This window comes from Saimiri boliviensis, chromosome 4 (genome assembly GCF_048565385.1).
Source record: "Saimiri boliviensis isolate mSaiBol1 chromosome 4, mSaiBol1.pri, whole genome shotgun sequence".
Lineage (NCBI taxonomy): Eukaryota > Metazoa > Chordata > Mammalia > Primates > Cebidae > Saimiri > Saimiri boliviensis.
In genome coordinates this window covers 760,406-782,177 of record NC_133452.1, presented here as the reverse complement: position 1 = coordinate 782,177, position 21,772 = coordinate 760,406, and the positions used below count along the sequence as shown (strand labels likewise).

Here is a 21,772-nt window from a genome sequence, read left to right as displayed (position 1 = left end):
TTGGGGCTTAATCCACAAAGTGCTTTTGGCTATGAGGTTGGGAGGCCATGCCCAGGGGCCTTTCTTCTATCTTCCACACCATTGATCCACATCATTTTCAAATGATCTAGGTAGAAAGGCTTCCTGTCAGCCCATGTCACCAGCTTCACCCACTGTTACCAGGAGCTGGTTCTCGTTGGGCTCTGGAGGCCAAGAAGGGGCTCCTTCCCTCTCCGCATCAGCAGGTTGCTTGGCCCAGTAGGGTGGGCGCCGCTGTGAGACATGGCTTGGAGCACGAGGAGGCTGCAGTCCCTGGGCCCTGGCTGCGGGCTAGGGAGGAGGGAGAATGAGGCATGCAGACACTGAAGGGTGGCTGCAGAGACTTCTCTGTCCAGAAGTAACCCCGGGCGAGGACATCTCTGTGGAGGAGGACCACACGTGCCCAGTTGGCGCGGATGTGTGGGAAAACAACAAATGACACAAGTCACTCGGATCCCATGCATCTCCCTTGCTAATTTGGGATTTTCATTTCCTCCTGAGACCAAATGAGAAAGTAAAAGTATACGCAGGAGTCAAACTCGCTTCCTAGAATGTGGTTAATTTCTAGAGGCAGCTGGATTTCCTGTGGAGAAGGCAGATTTGCCCACGTAGCATAGAGAGAAGATGGCTGTGCAAGCACCGGCCCTCTGGGAGAGGCTCCACTGGCTGCAGTGGATGTGGAATCTGAAGAGCGTGGTCTCTCAGCCACCTCACCCAGCACCAGCCATTGTGGCTTAAGGTGTGTGGTGATGCCTGTGTACCTTGATTTCCTCATGCATAGAACGTAGCCAGCTGGAGGACAGGGTGGCTGTCGGGTTCTTCGTGTGGAGCTCTCCAGAAGGCTGTTTGTGCTGTAGGCAAATTCCACAAGACCTAGGAGCCAGGACGTGAGGTGCTTTAATGCTGGAGGGAAGAACCTGGCTGAGATGTACCTGCAAGTGTTTGGAGCTGGTGGCATTGGGCTCAGCACATCCTTGCTGCTGGTGGACACAGGACCAGCAGCTTTGAGGCCTGTGTGCAGCGGCGTGAGTGCCATCACTTCCTGCCAACCCCACATCCTCATTCCCACGCTTCTCCTTCCGCCTTCCATGATCACTGGGACCTACCGCAGGACATGGCCCAGAGGCACAGAAGGAAGTTAACCACTCTTCTCTTCAGAAAGTTCATGGCCAGGGAGGGAATGCTGGTTTGGAACAATCACAAAGCTCCTCTCATGCCCAGTCAGTGATGGGGACCCTTGGGGATGTCGGGGGAGAGGACACCCCTGCCTTGGCCATAGAAAGATGGGCTAAGATGAGCTGGGGCTGCAGAAGCCACAGGAGCCAGGTGGGGGCCTTCTCAGGAGGGTCTTATGCAGCTGTGCCGCCTCTGGTCTCCATGTGCAGGGAAGGACCACTCGAGTAACGGTTGGGAGTGAAGCTGCCTGTTTCTGCTCTGGATCTGGGCAACTGTCAACCTGCAGCTTTTAGCCTCTCCCTCCAGAATCTTCTATTTGGGCTAAAATAATGTTTTTACTTATGTTGATTATTTACAGCGCAACATGAAAAGGCCATTTGTAAGGACTAAGCGTGAATCATCTGAACCATCGAATAGAGTTTAGTTTCTGACTGATTGCTAAATATTTTTACATTGCGTGGATATTGCCCAGCTCTGCCTCCCTTGCTGTAGGTGCCCCCGGCTCAGTTCAAGCTCCCCAATGGGGAAGACTGAGGGTCTGTGGAACGAGGCTCTGTCCCTACCTCAAGGAGTGGGCAGCACCGAGGTTCCTGTCGCCGAGCTGCAGTGCCCTCGATGGGCCATGGATGCCAGGCTCCAGCCCAGTGTGCTTCCTTTGGCTCCTGAACCGTGGGGGCCTCACATCAGCCTTGCCAGGGCCCTGGCACCTATCTCGCTGGCCCTTCTCGCCTGGCATTTCATCGAGGAGGGTGCCACAGTTTCACCTCCCTCTGATAGACAAAGACTTCTCAACCCACAAGAAGAAGCGACCAGGTCCCACGTGACCATCGAATAAGCTGGGTCCCACTGGGAACAAGTTTTCCGGCCCCTAATTTCCCACACAGTGTTCTTGTCTGACAAAAATCACAGCCTACAATGTTCCGGAATCTTCATTCATCTCCTTTTTCAGTGAATATTCCCTAAACTCCCTCATCATGGAGCACAGCTGGCAACCCCCCAGCTGTGCGCCACAACTTTGGTCTGTTGGAGAGAACGTCTCAGTGCCTCATGCAGTGGGGAGGGTGGGAGGCGAGCACAGGTGTGAAGACATCTTCTGGAGCCACGGCAAGCCTTGAGAAGGTCCATCTCAGGTGCAGGCTCATGAGGGTCCATCTCAGGTCCGAGGCTGTGCAAGAGTCTGTCTCAGATTCTCAGATCTGGGGCCACAGGAGGGTCCTTCTCAGGTCTAGGCCCACACGAGTGTCTCTCTCAGATCCCACTGCCTTCCAGGGTTTGACTCCTCGGTGGCAAGCCCTGAGTGGCCCCACACGCTAAGATCCACAGGGGAAGATAGATATCTCGGCATGGGTCTGTAATGTTCTCTTGAATACGCAGAGAATGGAGAATTAGGAGCAAGCATTCTGAGGAGCCACCAGCTCTGTCCTCCCATCTGCCTTCTAAGCACAGCCTGCCCCAGGTGAGGTGCCTGGAGTTCCACAGCTGTGATGAGCTGTCACCATGGTGAGTAGTGGCGCACAATTGCTTAGATTTAAATTGAATTAAGGTGAAAGTGAATCAGGGCATAATGCTCTTCTTTCAGCCAGATGGTCTTTCTGAACAGATGTATTTATGGCTTTAAAAAGTCAGGAGGGTTTTGGGTCCAGGATCAGGCAGGAGTGAAAGGTGTGTGGCGCAAGGAGAGGCATGTTAGAAATTGTATCCAGAATCACTATGGCTTGCACTGAAGGAAGACACTTCCTATTTTTCCTTATATTTCTATGACAACACCAAGGAAGGTGTGTGGGGTGGGTAACAGGAACACATGGGTCCTTGGAATTACTAGCAGTCCAGGATTGTACAATTCCATTTACTGTACCCATCCCATGCCCTTAACCCAACTCAGGCTCAGCTCCTGCAGCCCCTTGGCATCCTGAGTCCCTCCCCTACCTGTTCCCAAGCAACCACCCTAAGACCCCGTTCTAGGTGTCCACAGATGATGGTGAGTTAATCAGACAAATAGGCAGTGGGTAGGCAGGGGCTGGGGGTGCTTCCTCTGGGTCCCTCTGGCAAACCAGAAGGGAGCTTCTCCCCCTAGGTCCCCACCTGGTCTCCAAGCTTCCCAGCAGAGCCCCACATTCAATAATTGGGACCAGCTTTAACCAGACAGGTAAAGCCTGGGGGAAGCGCAGCAGGCCCAGCAGCCTGATGTCCTGCCAGCCCCAAAGACAGACACGGGCACAGGAAGGGGAGGCAAGGAAGAGCTGAAGCCAATAAAAAGCTGTTAGCATCCCTCAGGGTGACTCTTTGCAGAAACTGCCCCAGCCTGACGACACAGGGACAGGTTGTGCAGACGAGCCACTGGCCTTTGCCATTTGAAAGCTGGGTCCCAACGTCCTCCCCACCCCAGGGCTCCCTCGGAGAAATTCTTCCAGAACCCCTAAGCAATGCACCAGGAAAGCACGGTGCCACTCAGAAGCACGCCGAGGAAGAGTCCATTTGTGTGAACCTCTAGGTCCAGTCACAGAGGCCAGATCCACAATCAGATGTGTGGAGGGGCCGGCCTGGAGGATGGGAACCTTGGTGGGCATCAGCCGTGGGCACCGTGTTTCCCCAAGAGTGACCCAGGGCACCATCAGGCCAGATGTGGCATCTCCTAGGCCTTTCTCTCCACCACCCAGAGCAACCAGCGGCACAGAGGAAGCACTCAGTGAACACTTAAATGAGGCCGTGAGATACACCTAAAAGAAGAGAAGTTTTCCAGAGAATGAGCAGGCAGAAGTTGGACCCCACAAAAAAAGATAGACAAGCAGGCATTTGTTAAGTCCATTTCATTTCACTTAGGGTTTTAACATCAAATTATCCCTGTAATGAAGAGGGATTTTGTTACCCAAATTCTCATGCTCTTCAGGAGGGAGCAGAAAGGAAAAAATATGAAAAGGGAGAAATAGTACAGACCCTTCCTTCAAACTTATTACCCCTCACCATCTGCACACACAAACACAGGAAATGATATCAGGTATTTAATTTATCTAGCCTGCCATGAGACATCTGGTTCCACCTTAAAAATGAGGGAAACTTCAGCCAGCACAGTGGCTCACACCTGTAGTCTCAGCACTTTGGATGGTCAAGGTGGGAGGCTCGCTGGAGCCCAGGAGTTTGAGAGCAGCCTGGGCAACATGGCAAAACCCCATCTCTCCAGAAAATACAAAAATTATCTGGGAGTGGTGGTGACACCTGCCTGCGGTTTCAGCTACTGGGGAGGTTGAGGTGGGGCTGCAGTGAGCTGAGATTCGGTCACTGTACTCCAGCCTTAGCAAAAGGAGTAAGACCCTGTCTCAAAAAAAGAGAAGAAAAGAAAAAGGAGGGAAGCTTGGTGCTTGATGTGTCAGAGATGGAAAGACTCTTGCCCGTCTCTATGTCTCATTTGACAAAGTGAAGATTCAACTTCCAGGGCTACTCAATAGAGCCAAGTCTGGAAAACAAGCTCTTGGGTGCCACATCACCAACACATTTTCCCTGGAGCCCATGTTGTTCCACTGTATTCATAATTCTACTGGAGGGCCTTCCAGGATGGAGGGGAGAGCTGTCAGCAAAGGCAGTAAGAGGCAGAGGCCAGATGCTGAAAAGCCAAATTTCAGCCTTGGGAAAGAATCAGCCCCGCTATAGCCTCACCACCCCAGCGACACCCTAGGCCTCTGTGCCAACAGTGTGCTCAAGTCCAAAACTTATGCTGGAGAAAAGGCGGAGACATTCAGAACCCAGCAGATTCCAGGCTGCCTTCTCCACTTTTATCTTGACCTTTGACTTACAAGGGTCAGGTTTGTGGAGAAAGGGGAAGATTCTCCAGCCACCAGGCGCCTCCGGGGCTGTCAAGAACTAACAAGGACTAGATCACCCGAAATAGCAGATCAAATTGAAACAGCATATTCAACTTTTGGAACGAGCCACGAAGCAGGCAGGAGGACCGGATATTGCAACACACTGACCTTCCCAGCTCTGTTTGGGTCAGATTGTTAAAATTAGTTTGTCCTCTCTGGAGACACGGCCAAGGTAGCCTTTTCTGTGGCAGGGATCCAAACATAGTCTCTACCGCTCTCCACAAGCGGGCAATGGGAAAGCCGTCCTCTCCTCCCCTCCGTCACTCCAGGGAGACCATGCGAGAGCAGGGTCCTTCGTAACATCTTTAAACAGGAGGTGACTTTGTACCGTTGGAGCCAGGGAGAGTTGCAGTGACCTGAACAGTTAGGACCAGGATACGTTCATTCTACTGAAAGAGGACGTTGAGAAATGGTTCCTACATTTAGAGCAACTGGATGATTAATTCCATTTCCATTTCGTTTCACTGATCAGGCCTCATCTTAAATATTTTTTATTTCTTTCTCTTCTTCACCTTCCTGACACCAGCCGTTGCCAAGTAACCTTGCCAGGTCAGGGCTAGTGTGACGAATAAACTGTGAGTTTCTTGATGTTTCTGACACCTGTTTGACTACAGAGACACTGGACTGTCCTCTGCCAGGTCCGCCCTGAGTGCTGGAGCATGCGTCTGAGGACCCCGCGCCAGGCCTTGGCAGTAGCTCTAGGGATCACCCACCTCCCTTCCTTCTCCTGTTTCAAAAGTATTGACTTTGAGGATCAGAAAAGGTCCTAACTTTTGTTTTTTCATTTTAACTGAAACGCTCAAATTTAGAGTGTCTTTCCCTTATTAATATGCCTTCTTAATACTGCTTTTAAAAAAAAATAATAATAATAAGGTGAAGTCTTGCTCTGTCCCCCAGGCTGGAGTGCAATGGCAGAGTCGCAACTCACTGAAGCCTCAGCCTCCCGGGCTCAAGCTGTCCTCCTGCCTCAGCCTCCTGAGTAGTTAGGACCATAGGTGCCACAACCACACTCAGCTATTTTTTTACGTTTTTTTTTGTACAAAATCTCTGTTGCTTATTGCATTTTTTTATTTCAAATTTTTATATCATTTTTTTTTCTAAGCTTCTAAGAAAGGGCTGACATTCACAAAATCAAATTCATACTAATTCTTAAAGAAACAATACTTGCCCTTCTACGGTTGAGCAGTTAGTGTTGTAAGCACCTGACACCAGACGTCCTTCCTCCCTTCTTCCTTCCTTTCTCCCTACCCCCAAAGGTTAGGGTGAGACAGTGCAAGAGAAAAACTTGGAAGCATCACTAATCCTATCAAAAACACGGCTCAAGCTACGTCTGCCAATGTGTAAGAGGGTCTAGACATCCGGCCAAATTACTGCTGTGGAAGACCATGATGTCTACACAAGGCTGCCATTTCGGAGTTTGGAAAGGCAGGCTGAGGGGCAGAAGTAGCAGATTCCCATCCTGTCTCTGAAAAGTAATTTTATTTGTCAAATATCCCAGCACTGAGTTGTAAATTAAGTTTCACTAAAGCAATCAAGTTTCTTGAGAAATACCTAGGGTCACAGAGCAGACATATTTCATGTTTTCCCTTATGGTTCAAATAATTTTAAAGTTCCAATTCACTTAAAACATGAATACGCTTTTTGTTAGTGGTGATTTGACCATGAGTTTAGACACAAATAGAGGAAGTTGGTGTGCAAGAACGTAGCCTGGAAGGAGTTTAGAGCTGAGGCGCATGTCTGGCACCTCTCACCGTGAAGGGTTGGCTCGGCTTCTAAAAATCGCATCTGAGGAAGATTCTGCCACCACTTCCACCATAAACCAGTGACAGCCTTGCAGTTAACTTCATTCCTCGATCCAGAGAAAATCCCCCGTCCTGCGATTTTAGATTTTTTTCTTCTTATACTGACCTTATTTTCTTTGAGAATGTAATTAATGACATGAGTCTTGTCATTTTTCTTTTCTATGCTTTAAAAAACCAAGAGGATCTGATGTTTGTGTTGCAATACATTTTAAAACGCTATTTCATTCTGGCTTCCTCAGGTTGTGAATGTTTCAGTAAGAAACAGAAAAAAATAGAAAGAATATGTTGCTTTTCAAAGCTCATTAGGAAGAATACACCCTGATGGCACATCCCCCACCTCCACAGTGGCAAAGTGATTCAGGTCTGATGGGCTTCTCTAAAACGGAAATATTCACTCATTTGAGCAAATAAATGTAATTGAAGTTGTTCCAGAAAAATGTTGATACTCCACACTAATACATACAACCTTAAAAACTTATCTCTGAATTGTTTCCAAATGACAAGTGTATATTTTTTGTTGTCCTATGTTTGTAGTGGAAGATACTACATTCAGCACGGACATACTGTGTGCCTCCTGCGGGTGAAGCCTGGTGCTCTTTGCCTGCAAAATACTACTCTTCATCTTGACGTTTTAGACATCCAACTGCTCCTCAGGAAACCATTTGCCTTTCCTATAAAATGCATAGACAGAGGAACTACTAACTGCATAGCACTCTGTTTGCTGGATACCAAGTAAACGCACTGTTACCATATACAGGGCTATATCTAGGTGGCCAGTTATTAGAATAAAAACAAAATTCTATGTTCATCCACTCAGATAATCCCTGTGTTTGGCTTCATGTTATGGTTTGAAACTCCTAGTAACAGTGATAAGAGTGAACACCAGAATGAAGCTTATTTCATGATCACATGTCCTGAGTGTGTATATGTGTGTTCTCAAATTATAGCTCACATGGACAGAGAATGTTTTCTCACTCCAGCGTCAGTGGGGATTGGGTTGCAGTGGGGAACAAAGGCCAGCACTGCCCGCCCTCTTTGAGGTTGCAGTCTCCTGGGATGCACATCCACTAAACAAACAACTACACAAATTCATAAGCTGCAAGAGCACCATCATGTGCAGCAGGTAACCCAGGCGGCTTGTTTTCCCGGCGGAAGAAGGTCACACTGGAGGTTCAGGCAGACGGAAGTTCATACTCAAAGTCGCAAAGTGGGGGCGGGTGGGAACCAGGCTGTCAGGGCCAGGGGTGGAGCCGAGCAGCCACAGACCATGGGGGAGTAACAAAATGAGGCTCCAAGATAGGCAGGAGCCAGATGCATGGCCTGAGAGGCCAAGTCAAGGATTTTGAACTCCACGCTAAGAGCAGCCGGAAGCCGGTAGCTGGCTCCAGCTGAGCACATGCACAGAACTGTGCTCTGAAACGTGCCCTCCCATACAGACACGGAGGAGGTGCTCCCAGCACTGCTGCAGACACTGCTATTGCCCCTGCGAGGACTTTCAGAGTGGGCAATCACCCAGACATGGGACCAGCAAGCGGTGGGGTCTGAATCAGAACCCCCAAGACTCTGGTACCGAGGTCTTTGACCAGACACCCATTCTCCACCCAGTTTAATTGGCTTAGTTTTGGTCTTATAAGATTCCTCATCTGCAATGTGCATGTGCAACTACAGCAAGCCTCCCTAAGATGCATTCTGCTGTAGGTCATGTAATAGACATGGTGGTCTATACACACCAGTAAACTGTCGTGTGTGTATGTGTATGTATTCACTGTATAATCCATCTTAATGCTTTTGCTTATGCAAAGTTTCAAACATATAGGAAAGAGGAAAGTAAGTAAAATAAACCCCCACCCCACCCCATCATGTGCCACTCCCAGCTGCAGCGACCACCAGCAGTGCCCGTGTGGCTCCCCCTACCACTGTGCCCATTTTGGGGGTGCTCTGAATCCATACCAGACCTCATATTGTTTCATCCATAAATATTTCAGTATTTTTCTCTAAAAGATAAGTCTCTTTTTAAACTGAACAGTAATAACACATCACATCTAAAATAGTTAGCAAGTATACTTTAAAATCATCCAAATATCCAGTCAGTGCTTACGTTTCTCCAGTTGGTTCATAAATTTTTTAAACTGTTTGAAACAGGAACCAGATCCAGATGCTACAATTGATTGATAGGTCTGTGTCTCTTTGAATCTATACGTTCCCCTTCAACATTTTCTTGTTTTTTCCCTGCAATTCATTTGGCTACAGAGTTCCCTGGATTTGGCTGTGCAGATCCATGGGGTGTCCAGGAAGGAGTTTTCAGTCCCCTGTGCTTCTGTAACTGGTAACTAGACTGAGAACTGTGATCGGATTCCAGCTCAGTGTTCTTAGAAAACATTTCTTCTCTTCACTGGTGTTGCTGGCCTGTGTTTAATGTGCCCTTAAAGCAAGGAGGAAAGGCACACACGGAGTCCCGTCTGAGGGAATGAACACCTGTCCCTCCATGGAGCTCCTGCAACGTAGGTCACCCTCTTCCACCTGGAAACCACTCAGTGCTTTGAGGTATGCACAAGTTAAAAACGCTATCTCTACCTTTTCCACTAAAAGGAACGGGAGCTTACTGGGGACAAATTCCAAGACCGGAGTAGGGTCAGCCCACAAGGAGCACACAGGGTCCTGCTGAGCTCGAAGGCAGGACATGCGCAGAGACAGAGCTGCCTACCAACAGTAAGCACTGGAGCAGTTTCCGTGATTCCCACGCCCAGTCCAGGGCCACGTTAGCCTCAAACGGTGACAAAATCATGACAACTGTCACCCACTGGGTACAAGATAACTCACAGATCTACACTGACAATGAGTGAATGAATGAATGAATGAATGAGGAATGTTTATCTTTTCTGTGGAAAGAATAAATGCATCAGGGGAATGGAATTAGACAATTGTGGCTGGTTTATGAGCATGCCTGCTCTTACCAAGTCACCTCGTGATGTCAGCAGGTAGCTTCCTGATGGCACAGAGGAACGGGTTGCTTCCAGTGGATCCAGGGAAACCAAAGACTTGAAAAGAGAAACACCACGGCCACCTCTGTCCTCAGGCTCTTGGGCCACAGGCAAGTGACCGAATGTCCACTCCAAGGCAAAGCAAAGTAACTATGCCTTCTGGTTGTCATTCATAAAATTTATTTTGGAAAAATATCTTAAAAAGGAATTTCTTCATTAACAAAACAGTAAAAAACTCAAATAACATTTGCACAATATTCCATAAATACATTTATATACAAAAAAATATAGTCACATAGACCTGAAGTGCCTTTGTACATATTTGCCAAATTTTAAATTATAAAAAATGAACATCACAAAATACTCAAGCTTTACAGATATCATGAAAAATATTTTTACAAATCCAAAAAATAACACACATCTTTTCCTTCTAGAAAAAGCACATTTTAGTATCAAAAAAGACAATAAAGGCAGTGTTTGTGTTTCTAATTCAAGAAAAGACTGGCTCATAAGAATCCAAAATATACACTTCAGGCAGTGCATGCTTCTTATGTGTAATTCAGTCCACCCATTTAAATATATATTCTCTTAAGAGCAACTGTCCATAGTGCAACGGCGACGTCACGGAAGGCAGTGCCGCAGGCGGCCGGGCCGCGGCAGGCTGTCGGCAGGCGTCGCTGACTTCAGGAGGAGAGCCTGCTCGGTCTGAACTCAGTCTCTCAGCAGCAGTCCACGAGGCCTCCCCTCCTCTTCAGCAGCATTCGTTGGGGCATATATCCTTGGAGTTTTACTTATTTTAAGAGAAACAGGAATCTTGCCATCTCACTTCCATTTTACACCTGGAGGGGCCACAAGATAAATGGGGAGTTAGCCTGAGACAGATTCCCATGCTCTGTGGCTCCAGGTGTGCCCATGCCTAGGAGGAAGCAGGGGCTGCTCCTGCACTGACCTCAGTTGCTATGACGCACTCATCCTTCTCCTCGGATATGACATACACTGACTGGTACTTGGTGTCTTTCGAAGTTGAACAGGCTGAATCCGGCCTTTTTCTTTCAGATGCTTCTCCACTAAAAGGAAAATAGAGAAGATCCACAATGAACGCACGAGAACATCTGTGAATAGAAATGGGCCAGTGCTTCCAGGAAGACACCCCCAGGCACCCCCACCTGAGGCCCAGCCCACCGCACGCACCCCCTGAGTGTGGTCGGATTCCCCTTCTCCTCCCCTGAGGAGCCCTGGGGCTGGCACTTGGTGTCACGCTTGCTGTGCATGTCCCTGACGCCGGCTTCATCGCCCTTGAGGTCCTGCACCAGGTTATAGTCCACGGTGGGGTAGCGGGCCTTGAAGCCATTCTTGTCAGCGCCGTGGTCCCCATGGAGGTCTGCCTTCTTGTTGGTGTTCTTGATCTGCGTTGCCCCAATGACGCTGACTGAGATGTCCTTCTCACGCTGGCAGTTGGCCAGGTTGTTCATGGTTTCTGTCTCCCCCCGGCAGGGCTCAGCTGGGGGCCGGCGCTTCTGCAGCCTCAGCCGGATGCAGACCACCATGGCGGCACAGCCCAGCAGCAGCATGAGGACAAGGATGACCCCGGCGCACACAGCCACCCAGGGGAACGGCCCGCCCTGACCCTCTAGCTTCTCGGTGAGGTCCACCACCGCCGGGCCTGGGGGCAGCTCGGGGAGCAGGAACTGGCAGTTGGGGCCCCCGTAGCCCCGGGCGCACTCGCACACGTAGCGGTGGCCCCTCTCGTGGCAGGTGGCCCCATTGTGGCAAGGTGCGTGCTCACACCTGCTGACGGGGGCACTGCAGTTCCTGCCCGTGTAGCCGGGTGGGCAGGTGCAGGAGAAGTCATTCACGCCATCACGGCAGGTGCCCCCGTTGGCGCACGGGGAAGAAGCACAGTCGTCCACATTGTCGTCGCAGTGCCTCCCGGAGAAGCCGACCTGGCAGCGGCACAGGTAAGCATCACCCAGGTCCACACACTTGGCGCCTGGAACACAGGGACACAAGCATCACGCGTCTCCTCGTGGGTTTGTCCACCACTAAGTCATTCTGAAGCATCTATGTGTCTGTCACTGTGGAGACCAGAGACACGAGGACAAACCAGACAGCCTGTGGCCCGAAAGAATCAACAGTGCAAGGTGACATAGTCTAGGACCTCAAACACAAGGCTGCCAAGAAGTGTCCAGGTCTAGCTCTACAAGTTAGAAATCACACTGCTAACATCTGGACAGGCATGTGCAGAACGCTCCAACCGGTGACTCCATTAGTCATCCTAGCAACCCAACAAGGTTTCAGATGGGAAAACTGAGGCTTAACGAGGGTGCCCTTGCTCAGGTTACACAGCTAGTTGAGAGGAGCAGGCACTGACAACAGGGGAGGGATTTGGGAGAGGAAGGATGACCATTCTGGAATACTCTGGCACATCTGGGGCCCAGCTCTCCTTGCTGCGTATTTGCTTTGGGCAGCTGACCCCCCACTGCTAACAGGTGGCTGCCCACAGGCCTCCTCACACAGGGACACCCCTGACTGCTGTGCTGGGTGACCATACAGCTAAGCCGTCCTCCCAGATCAGAGTGCCTGGGGCCTGTGAGCATCACTTACAAACCAGGCAGCCTCACGTGCCCCGAGGCCCTGAGCAAATCATTCACTGTTTGGTCTAGGATTCCTCGGAGCACTCAGTAACAAATGCCCCAGCCTCTCTCACTCCCTGGGCATTTCCAGGCTCAAAAAGATACAGTTTCTATAGAGAACTGTTGGTGCTCTGGATAAAGGTGCTTCAAAAAACTTGAGATCACTCACAAATGCTGGGTTTTAATGCCATCTCAGTATTGACCACTCGCCCGAGTCTCTGAGCACTCGCCAGTTGCCACCTTACCATTAGAACAGGGTGAAGAACTGCAGTAGTCAATTTTCTTCTCACAGTTGAAGCCGGAATAGCCCACAGGGCAGCGACAGCTGTACCCTCCATCAGGGCTGTCTGAGCATCGGCCCCCATTGAAGCAAGGACCGTCTGCACAGGTCATGGCACTCAATTCACAGATTTTGCCGTAGAAGCCAGGTGGGCATGTACAGGAATAGCTGTTCTCAAGATCCTACATGATGGAGAGGTCAGAAAAGGCTTTCCAGAGTCGCTCCAGGGAGCCCGCACACTCCTTTCAACACCAGGGCACCCCAGCTTCAGGGTAAGATGCCACAGAGCCTCTGGCTCAGGAGCCTCCAACTCACCGTGCAGCTCCCTCCATTTTTGCAAGGGCTGGGGTCACACTCGTCAATCCCAAGCTCACAGGTGGCACCTGTGTAGCCAGGCCGGCAGGAGCATGTGTAGCTCCCCTGGCCTGTGTTGGTGCAGGTGGCCCCATTCTTGCAGGGTTTATGGTGTGTGCAGTAGTTCAGGTCTGTGAGGGGTGGGGACAAGAAAAGCAGGAGATAGAAAGCTCGACGTCAAATGCAGGAAGACTTTATTTTTCCAGTGACCAAACAGCTAGGGAAGTCCAGGGCTGCTCTGGAGGGAGCAGGCCACCTCAGGGAGAGAATGCTTACCCTGGTTGCAGAAAAGGCCTCCCCAGCCTTCCTGGCAGTTGCACTGCCAGGGCTGCTGGCAGGTGCCATGGAGACAGCCCGGATAGCGGATGCACTCGTCACAGTACCGGCCCTGCCAGCCCACTCTGCACCTTGGAGAAAATCAGAAGACTCAGATGTACGCTGACCGTCGCTAGCTTTGCAGTGGACATTCTCACCCTAGAAACCATCTTCCTGCAGCACCAGTGAGCCTCTGGTTCTCCAGATTAGCAGAACACTGGGTCACCTTGGGAGCTTCGACCACACTGCGGCCTGGGCCCCACCAGAGGTTCTGGCTTCGTGGGTGTTAGGGGACCCCCAGTGCCAGCATCTCAAAAGCCTCCCTGAGTGATTCTAGGATGAGGCAACATTTGAGACCCATTAAACTAAACTACCATTTCCTGTACCAACTCTTTCTAAATACCATCTATAAATTCTCATAGCCATTAAGGGCCTTAGATGAATGACATGCCCACAACCTTATATGCTGCCAAACATTTGTTAAGTAGAAACACAAGAAAACAGCCCCCTGCCCAATCGATCTTACCAGAGTTTTTCAAATGATCACCTGGGGCTATTTTACAAATAAACCAGGTATGAAAGGATAACTAGAAAAGGCAACAAAACAAAACACCACCTTGTGCAGACTTACTTGCAGTCCCCTGGCCTGTCACAAAATCCATGCTGCTCATCACATCCGGGCAGGCAGATAGCTACAAGCAAAGGGAAAACAGGGTCAAGCCCCATGCCAAGTATCTCCCAACAGGGCTGCTGCCCTTGGGGCGCGGACACAACTTGCCTGCTTCAGTCAGCAAATCCCAGCTGAGTTAATCTCCCCAGGTTGTGGAGGACTGACCCACCCTGCCTAGTAGCCTGGGACTTGACTCAGCCCTGGGGATGAGCATTCTTCTTAACACAGTGGCTCAAGGACAAAAGGGCTCTCGGAAGCCCCCACCCCCACCCTATCCCCTTTTCTTCTAAGAGAGGGTCAGAAGTCTTCCCCCTCCTTTTCCCCCACTTCCCAATTCTATGCACAAAGCTCCACCTCTTAATATCCCAGAAAGTGTGTGTGCAGATAAGAGTGGACAGCTGGTATGCAGGGTGCCAGGGCAGGACAGCTGCTCCATTGTCTGTTCTCTACGGCAGCTGCCCCAGCGCAACAATGCCGGCCTCCCCCTCGCCCCCAGCCCCACCTCCTCACACACACCCCTCGCGTGTACACACACACACACACACACACAGACACACACACACACACACACACACACACACCCCTTCCACCAATGGGAGCCTGTGGGTGTCCCTGCGCCTATCCCCTGAGAGATCTAATCTATGGCACGCATAAGCTGGGGGTGGGGAGAGACTTCAGTGTTTGAATATGAAGAAAAAAGTTTACGTTTCTGGCTACCCTGTGGTGAAGAAGAGGCAGGGAAGCAGGGTGGGAGGCAGCAGACCTGCCAAAGACACCCGAAGGGTGGTAGGTAGGCAATGGGCTTGAGGCTTGGAGCTGTCTCTCGCAGCCTGGTTATAAAACTCATTAACGAACAGCTCTGAAAGTTTTTTCTTTTAAAACAGAACCAGTTCAGGCCAAGGCAGAGCTTAAAAGGAGCTCAGTAAGTCCTGGAGGGAATTTGAGAAGCTAAGAACAAGGACATCAAGGCACTCAGTGAACGGGATGACCCACCCTCAACCCCCGACACCACCCAGCTCCTGCCAGAGGTTCTGGGCCTCACTGAGCTCTTCTCCAAGGTTGGCCTGTTCCAAGGAAGGAGAATGACAGTTCCCTGGGGTTTCTGGGCAGTCTAGGACCTACTCAATCTCCGACTGTAGGGAAATCCTGTACCAATGGGCTGGGACGGCCAGGCGTGCAGGCGAGGCCTCAGTAAGCTGGAGAGAGGGATCCTGAGGACTCCATGAGCCAGAACCAGGAGCCAGCACGGCCCCCACCCCAGCCCTAGTCACCTGCCTGCCATGAAATTGATATATCAATATCTAATAATCAGGCAGGCAAAGCCTCTGTCACTACTAGGAAGACATTTCTTTTCCAGACAGGGTGCTGCATGAGCATTCAGGCCAGATGGGGCTGTGCACCCTTCGCCCATGCTGGCCTTGGAGACCCAGCCTCAACAGCCCATAGGAGTGAACGCCTGCCCTCTGGACAGCATGGTCATTGCGCGTCACCGGAAAGGCGTTTGCTCCAGAGAGGTCAAGCACAGCAGTTCCAGAGAGAAAATGGAATGTTTCCCAGTGTGATGCTGTCACAGCACAGGGACCTCTGGTTGAAAGCGTGCCCCCGACACACAAGCTCTGTGTTCCTCCCTTCCTTCCTCCCCTCCCTCTCTAATACACACACCCTGGGGGTAGCACTGGCTTTACTTCCTGACCCCTGGCCTTGTCTCGAAAACCCTCCCTGATTAAGAAAGGCAGCTTCCGATACTGCATAAAGACAGTCTTGGACATTAAAATGTCTGCGCTGACCCCAACCCCACCACTGGCGAGCTGTGACATAGCAATCCACTTCTGTCCTCTGGGCCTGAGTTTCCCCGCCAGAACATCTCCAAATCCCAAGCTCCCAGGGGCTCGGGAAGCCTCATCCCTGTGCGCAGTCAGTGTTCATGCACCAGAGAGCGAGCAGCGCTTCCGGAGACTCACGCTCTGTGCAGTAGAGGCCTTTCCAGCCAGGGTTGCACACTTTCTCCCCACGCTCTCCGCAGGTGAAGTGGCCGAAGGCGTCATCCCGGGGGCGGCAGAAAACTGAGCAGCCCTCTCCGTAGTAGTGCTCGTCACACACAAAGCGGTAGGAGTACTTGAGGTCCGTGCGGCCACTGCTGTGCAGGTCCTGGGACCACTCCTCACCCACCGTCAGGTGCCTTTGGGTGGCCAGGCGGCTGATGAGTCTTTCTGGATTTTCTATGGGGAGAAGATTCTCCTGATTGATTCTGACCAAGAACCTTGAGGCTCGGGACAGAGCGAAAGGTGGATGGAGTCATTCAGCTCCAGAAGGAGGCCCAGGCCCTCCACCCTGAACTTTCTGGGGCACGTTCAGAATGAAAGGTGTTTGGGTTTGGTTGGGATACGAGTAAGTGAAGTTAAATGCTATTAACTGGGGGAAGCCGTTTTGGGGTCTGAGTTTGCTTTTACCTGTTGCAAGGTCATCAGGAGAATCTGTGTGGAGAGCTTCAATAATCAGGGAGAAGGTGCCCTGGGACAGAGGGAAGAGGACGTATGACAACCCAGAAATGTCACGAAAAGAAGAAGGCAAGGAGCAAAGTCATTCAGGACAAGCAGGCCAGCAACCCAGGCCTGAGGCCACGCGCGTCTGCTGGTCTCTGCGCACCTCCCGCTTGCTCCCACCTTCTCTAAGAAAATGGAAGAACTTTTTAAAGAGTGGCTTCCTGACGTGTTTTTTACAGCCTGTAGTACAGGATATTACTTTTTTTTTTTTTTTTTTTTTTTTTTTTTTTTTTTTTTTGAGAGAGAGAGAGAGAGAGAGAGAGTGCATGAAAGCAGGCGGGACCGGGCAGACGAGACCCGAGCGCGATGCTCATTATTCTTGCGGGGATGGGAGAGCTCGGGGTGGAAGCAGTCGCGTTGCGCGGCCAATTGCACAACCACCGCGTCTAGGAGCCGGGAAACGAGAACCTTCCCACGGAAGGGGCACATCTGACTCGGGACCCGCCGCGGAGGCCGGATGCGGAAACCTGCCGGGCGCGCCCGGCCTCTCCTCCTCGCCCGGCGCCGGTCCCCTCCTGCCGTCTGCGGTGCTGGAGCCGTGGGGCAGATCGCCGCGCCCGCCCCACCTCGCGGGGCCCAAGAGGCCCCGGCCCGCACCGCCATGGTGCGCCCGACGCAGAACACCGCCCCGCGCTCCCGGCACTCACCGGCCAGGTGAAGCCGAAGGGGAAGCGGATGGGGTTGCTGAACGCGGGGTCCGCGCCCGCGCCGTCGGGCAGGCTGAAGGAGTCGACGCCCAACACTGGCGTGACGGCGCTGCCGTAGGTGCAGGGCGGCTCCGGGGACACGCTGGCCTGGTAGTGCTTGAGGCACACGCGGAAGAAGGTGCGGCAGGCGCACGGCGGCGCCCCCGCGCCCCCGCGGCAGCAGTTGCGGTTCCCCAGCAGCCCCTTCTTGTTGACGAACTCTTGCAGCTTCAGCTCGAACACCCCCGAGCTCCAGACCTGCGCGGGGAGGGCGGGGTCGTGAGGACGCGGGGCGAGGGGGCGTGGGGCCCCGGGGAGCCGGCGCCTGGGGAGCCGGGGACGCTCGGAGCCGGGCAGGGCCGGCGCTGGGCTCGTCGCCCCCGGGGTTCACTTTCGGGGCAGCGGTTGGCGCCGCTCGCGCGGCCGTCCGCCCCTCCCCGCGCGTTCCTGCCCCGCGCCCGGACTCCCCGGGCGACCCCGCGGGGCTCCGGCGCCCCCAGCTGCCGCCTACCTGACACAGCAAGGCCGAGAACACCGCGAGAGCCAGCGCGCACCGGCCGCCCATACTGCCCGGGTCCAGACGCGAGCCTGCGGGGCCCCCTTTTCTCTCCGCGGCGGGCGCGCGGGGGGTCAGCGGGCCCCGGGGAGCGTGGGCAGAAACGCGCCCTCGCCTCCCCCCGCGCCGGAGTACCCAGGACTTCTTTCTTCCGAAGCCGGTCTCCGCCTCTGCCAGAGGCCGCAGTTCTTTATATCCGCCCTGCGAGGTCCCACGGCGGCTCCGGGGATGCCCGAGGAAAAGCGGCTCCCGCGGGGAGAGCGCGGCGCGGCGGCAACTTTCGGTTTCCCTCCTTCTCCAGTCCCGGGGGAGGTGAGGGTCGCCGGCTCCCTGGTTTGTCTTAAGGTCTTCGCAGGAGAGAGAGGGGGAGAGAGAGAAAGAGAGAGAGTCCAGATATTGAGCTTAATTCCCAAGAGAGCTGGAGAGCTTCCTCCCAAGCCGATTAGAAAGCCGCGGTCTGGAAATCCCACGGGCCAGGCGATAATCCGGGCCCCGGCGTGCGCGGAGGGGACGGTCGGCGGCGGCGGGTGAGCACGGCGCCCTGCGGGTCGTGGCCGGGTGTCACTCGGCGGCGGCGGGCGTTCCAGGAGCACTCTGGGCTCTGAGCTCCTGTGTCGCGGCAAAGATCCGCGTCTTTCCGACGAATCCAACCAATGCCATCCAGTCCACACGCGCAGGAGCGGAGGGGCCGGGCCGTGGGAGGGAGAAGGCTCTGCGCGGCGGCTGCCCGGGCTCCCCGGCGTTCTGCCCTCGGCCGGGCCGGGTCTCCGCGGGTGCGCGCAGAGGATCTGGCCTTCGCCGGCGCCTGCCGCCCTTATATCCCGCCGGCCGCCCGCATGGCTAATGAGATGCAAATCAGCAGCCCCCCAATCTGGCGAGAGCTGTCACAAAGGAGCCACTTTTCCAAACCCTCCTCTCAATGGATCGCCAAATGGTCAGTGAGCTGTAAAATGTGCAACCCTCCTCCCCGCCCCCACCCTTCCCCGCCCCCGTAGTCCTCCCCTGCCCCCGCCCCCAACCCCCCCTTCCTCCCTGGCGACACAAAACGCACTCATTTACATTCCTGCAAAATGTTCACCGCAAGAATCCCCCTGCGTTGCGAGCTGGTGCCGCCGCCCGGTCCCCCTCCTCAGGCCCTCCCGGGCCGCAGACGCTCGGAGACCCACTGCCACACGCAGGGGGCGGCGTTGAGGGTCGAGCTGCGCCGCGAACACCCCACTCGAGCGGCTAGACCCGGCCTCCAAAACTCCCGGCCGCGGCGCCCGCCGAGGGGTCTCCTCTCGCCGGCAGCGTCCCGGGGGCTTAGGCAGGGTGGCTGCGGGGAGGAGCGTGAAGTTGGAGGCCCGAGCTCTCGGTGGGCCGCCCCTTCTTCGGGGCAGGCGCTTCCTAAGGAGGAGTCTCTCGGGGGCGGAGGCGGGGGTGGCGATTCGGGGAGCACCGCAGGAAAGGGGCGGGCGGAGCGGTGGGCAGAGGGCGGCGAGAGCAAAGCGACAGTTTCGGGAAGTTTGGGGAGGTCCGGACCGGGGACACCCCCTGACCCAGGACGGCCACTGAGCCTCGCGGCGCGCAGAGCCGGCGTGCGGGCGGGGCCAGGACGCCCCCTGGGACCCTGGCATCCTAGCGCCCTTGGTGTCCTCTTGTGGTCCGTGGCCACTGGGAATGGAGCCCGGGGGCTGGGCGGCATATCCCGGAGCCAGGAGAACCTGGCCTTCAGCTCCCCCCACAGACACACGCCCTCCCCGGCAGGATTCCTGGCCACCGCCACCTTCCCTGGGTCTCGGCCCCTCTCTCCTGGGTATCCCCCTCGGCCTCCCTCCGCCTGGTTAGAAGTGAGTTTGGTGTGTGTCGTTCGCGTGGCTGTCATTAAGGCAGCCTGTTATTGTGCGAGGCTGAATCAGTGGCTCTTTGTGCGCTCAGCTGTATGGTAATGCAGACAGCACCTGCTCCCCGCACAATGCGGAGAGAAAGAGCTCCCCTCCGCGCGCGCCGCGGCCTCTGCAACAATGTCCGGCACATGTTCTAAAGCCCCCTCCAGCCCCGGTCCCCAACCCACAACCTTTACACAACCGTCACCTTATTAGGTTTTTACAGGTCCATCAGGCACTAGAACTTTTGTTTTCATTTTTTAAAGGGAAACGAGTTTATTGGGAGGGCCGTGAACACACGTATCGCACAGTGAATTATCTGAATTGCCCTCATAGGGCAGAGTAAGTTGGGGCACAGACTCGTACTTTGGCATCTAGCGTTGCACTTTGCCCTCTCTCTACCATCCCTGCCAGTGGCTCCGTGACTACCCCCAACGCCTCCGCAGCTTCATTAGCGTTCAAGGTGGGAGTCGAAGTGCCCCCTTTGATTGTAGCTGAGCCCCAAGGATGCAGCCTGGCCACAGTGTCCTCACTGTAGGTGTGTTAGAGCTGCCTTGTTGGTGAGAACAGGGCACTGTCAAGGCAGAACGTGACTTCCATCCCAGCAGATGTCTTGATCACAAAGTGTCTAAGCAGAGGGAAGATCTTCAAACAGCAAGGACAACCACTGGAGCCAAAAATCTGAAGGTCACTTGGTGAAGTTGTCCATGACAGGCCCTCCAGCCCTCACAAAACTGGAGCTGCTATTCTGCAGCTCTTCTTCAGGTGACCCAGCCTATCTCCTGCTACCTTGTTTCCCAAATACCTGCAAAGTTTTAGGATCAACAGAGATGCCCACTTTAGGTTTTCCCCTGTTGCCTCGTGGAATAGCGAAAAGTTAACCACAAAAAACAAGCATATGTTGTTTAATGCCAGGTGAGAAAGGCAGGCTGGGACCTCACCATGAACCCTCCCCGCCCCCCCCCACCCCACTGTTTGGTTCAGAACAAACGGAGGCTTCAAAAGATGCTGCCACCCCCATGATGGTGGCAAGCCACAAAAGTGTGGCTGTCCTTTTCGGACTCTATAGGGACTCACTGTGTCGCCACAGGGAGGGGCCAGCTCAAATTCTAATTTAATCTTGCCACCTAGTGTCAGGATCCTTTTTTCTCTGCGTTGATGTTTCCTCCAAAAGCTGACTTCTGAGAACTCTGCTTCCCTAAGGCACAGGAGCTGCTCCTTGTGCTAGGAGGTGGGGGTGGGGGTGGGGGTGGGTAGGTGAGAGGGTTTCAGGGGCAGAAGAAATGTAAAAGAAGAAAAGAATGTGAGGTCACAATCCAGAATCCTCTGCCTGTAAGACTGAGCATAGATTTCAGTAAGAAATGGAATATCAGGAACCTTTTAATTAGAAAAGGGAAGTGGAAAACAGGCTGATTTAAATGCCGATTTAGAAAACTGGAAATAAAAAGTTCCACGCGCAAGGGCTTAAACCTTGGGGGAAAAAAGACTTGCCCCAAATCTTTAACAAACTCCCCTCAGCATCAAGTATTTGTTAAATTGACGTGGCACAGATTTCTCGATTACAGCGGCAAAGCGGAACTGAAAGGCATCGTAAAATCCATCAGAATCCTGCCCAAAGCGTTCATTCTTTTCCAACTTAATTTATGCCACGCGATTCTGTATTGGGGAAATCAAGCAGAAAGCCCTTTTCTTCTTCTCCCTCTCCTTCCTCCTCCTCCTGTTCTTCTCCTTTTTCTTTTTCCTCCTCCTCCTCTTTCTCCTTATCCACCTCCTTCCTCTTCTTCCTTCTCCTCCTTCTTCTCCTTCGCCCTCTCCCCTTTTTCTCTCCCTCCACCCCCAGATTGGTTCCTCTCTCCCTCTCTCTTTCAAAAGCTGTGCTAACGGGGAGACTGTTTAACTTCAGCGTTTCTATAGGAGCCTGTTGTAGTTTAACTCCTGCGCACCAGTAGCTGGGATGAACAAAGGAGAGACTCGAGGTCCAACTATTCATCCTTTCTTTGCACTTTAATTTTCATTGATTGGGAAGACAAGGGGAG

General features: G+C 53.1%; 1 protein-coding gene across 1 annotated transcript; it reads right to left on the bottom strand.

Moving 5' to 3' along the window:
* Positions 1–10,204: 10,204 nt before the first annotated feature.
* DLL1 (delta like canonical Notch ligand 1) lies at positions 10,205–19,240 on the bottom strand. The gene is made up of 12 exons (XM_039467441.2): positions 18,923–19,240; positions 17,827–18,218; positions 17,277–17,573; positions 16,537–16,597; positions 16,048–16,305; positions 14,048–14,108; positions 13,378–13,508; positions 13,063–13,232; positions 12,713–12,929; positions 11,026–11,824; positions 10,784–10,901; positions 10,205–10,673 (listed from the first exon to the last, which is right to left on the bottom strand). Exons 1-12 carry the CDS (start codon positions 18,924–18,926, stop codon positions 10,668–10,670), a joined length of 2,514 nt encoding a protein of 837 aa, XP_039323375.1. The 5' UTR covers positions 18,927–19,240; the 3' UTR covers positions 10,205–10,667.
* Positions 19,241–21,772: the final 2,532 nt, after the last annotated feature.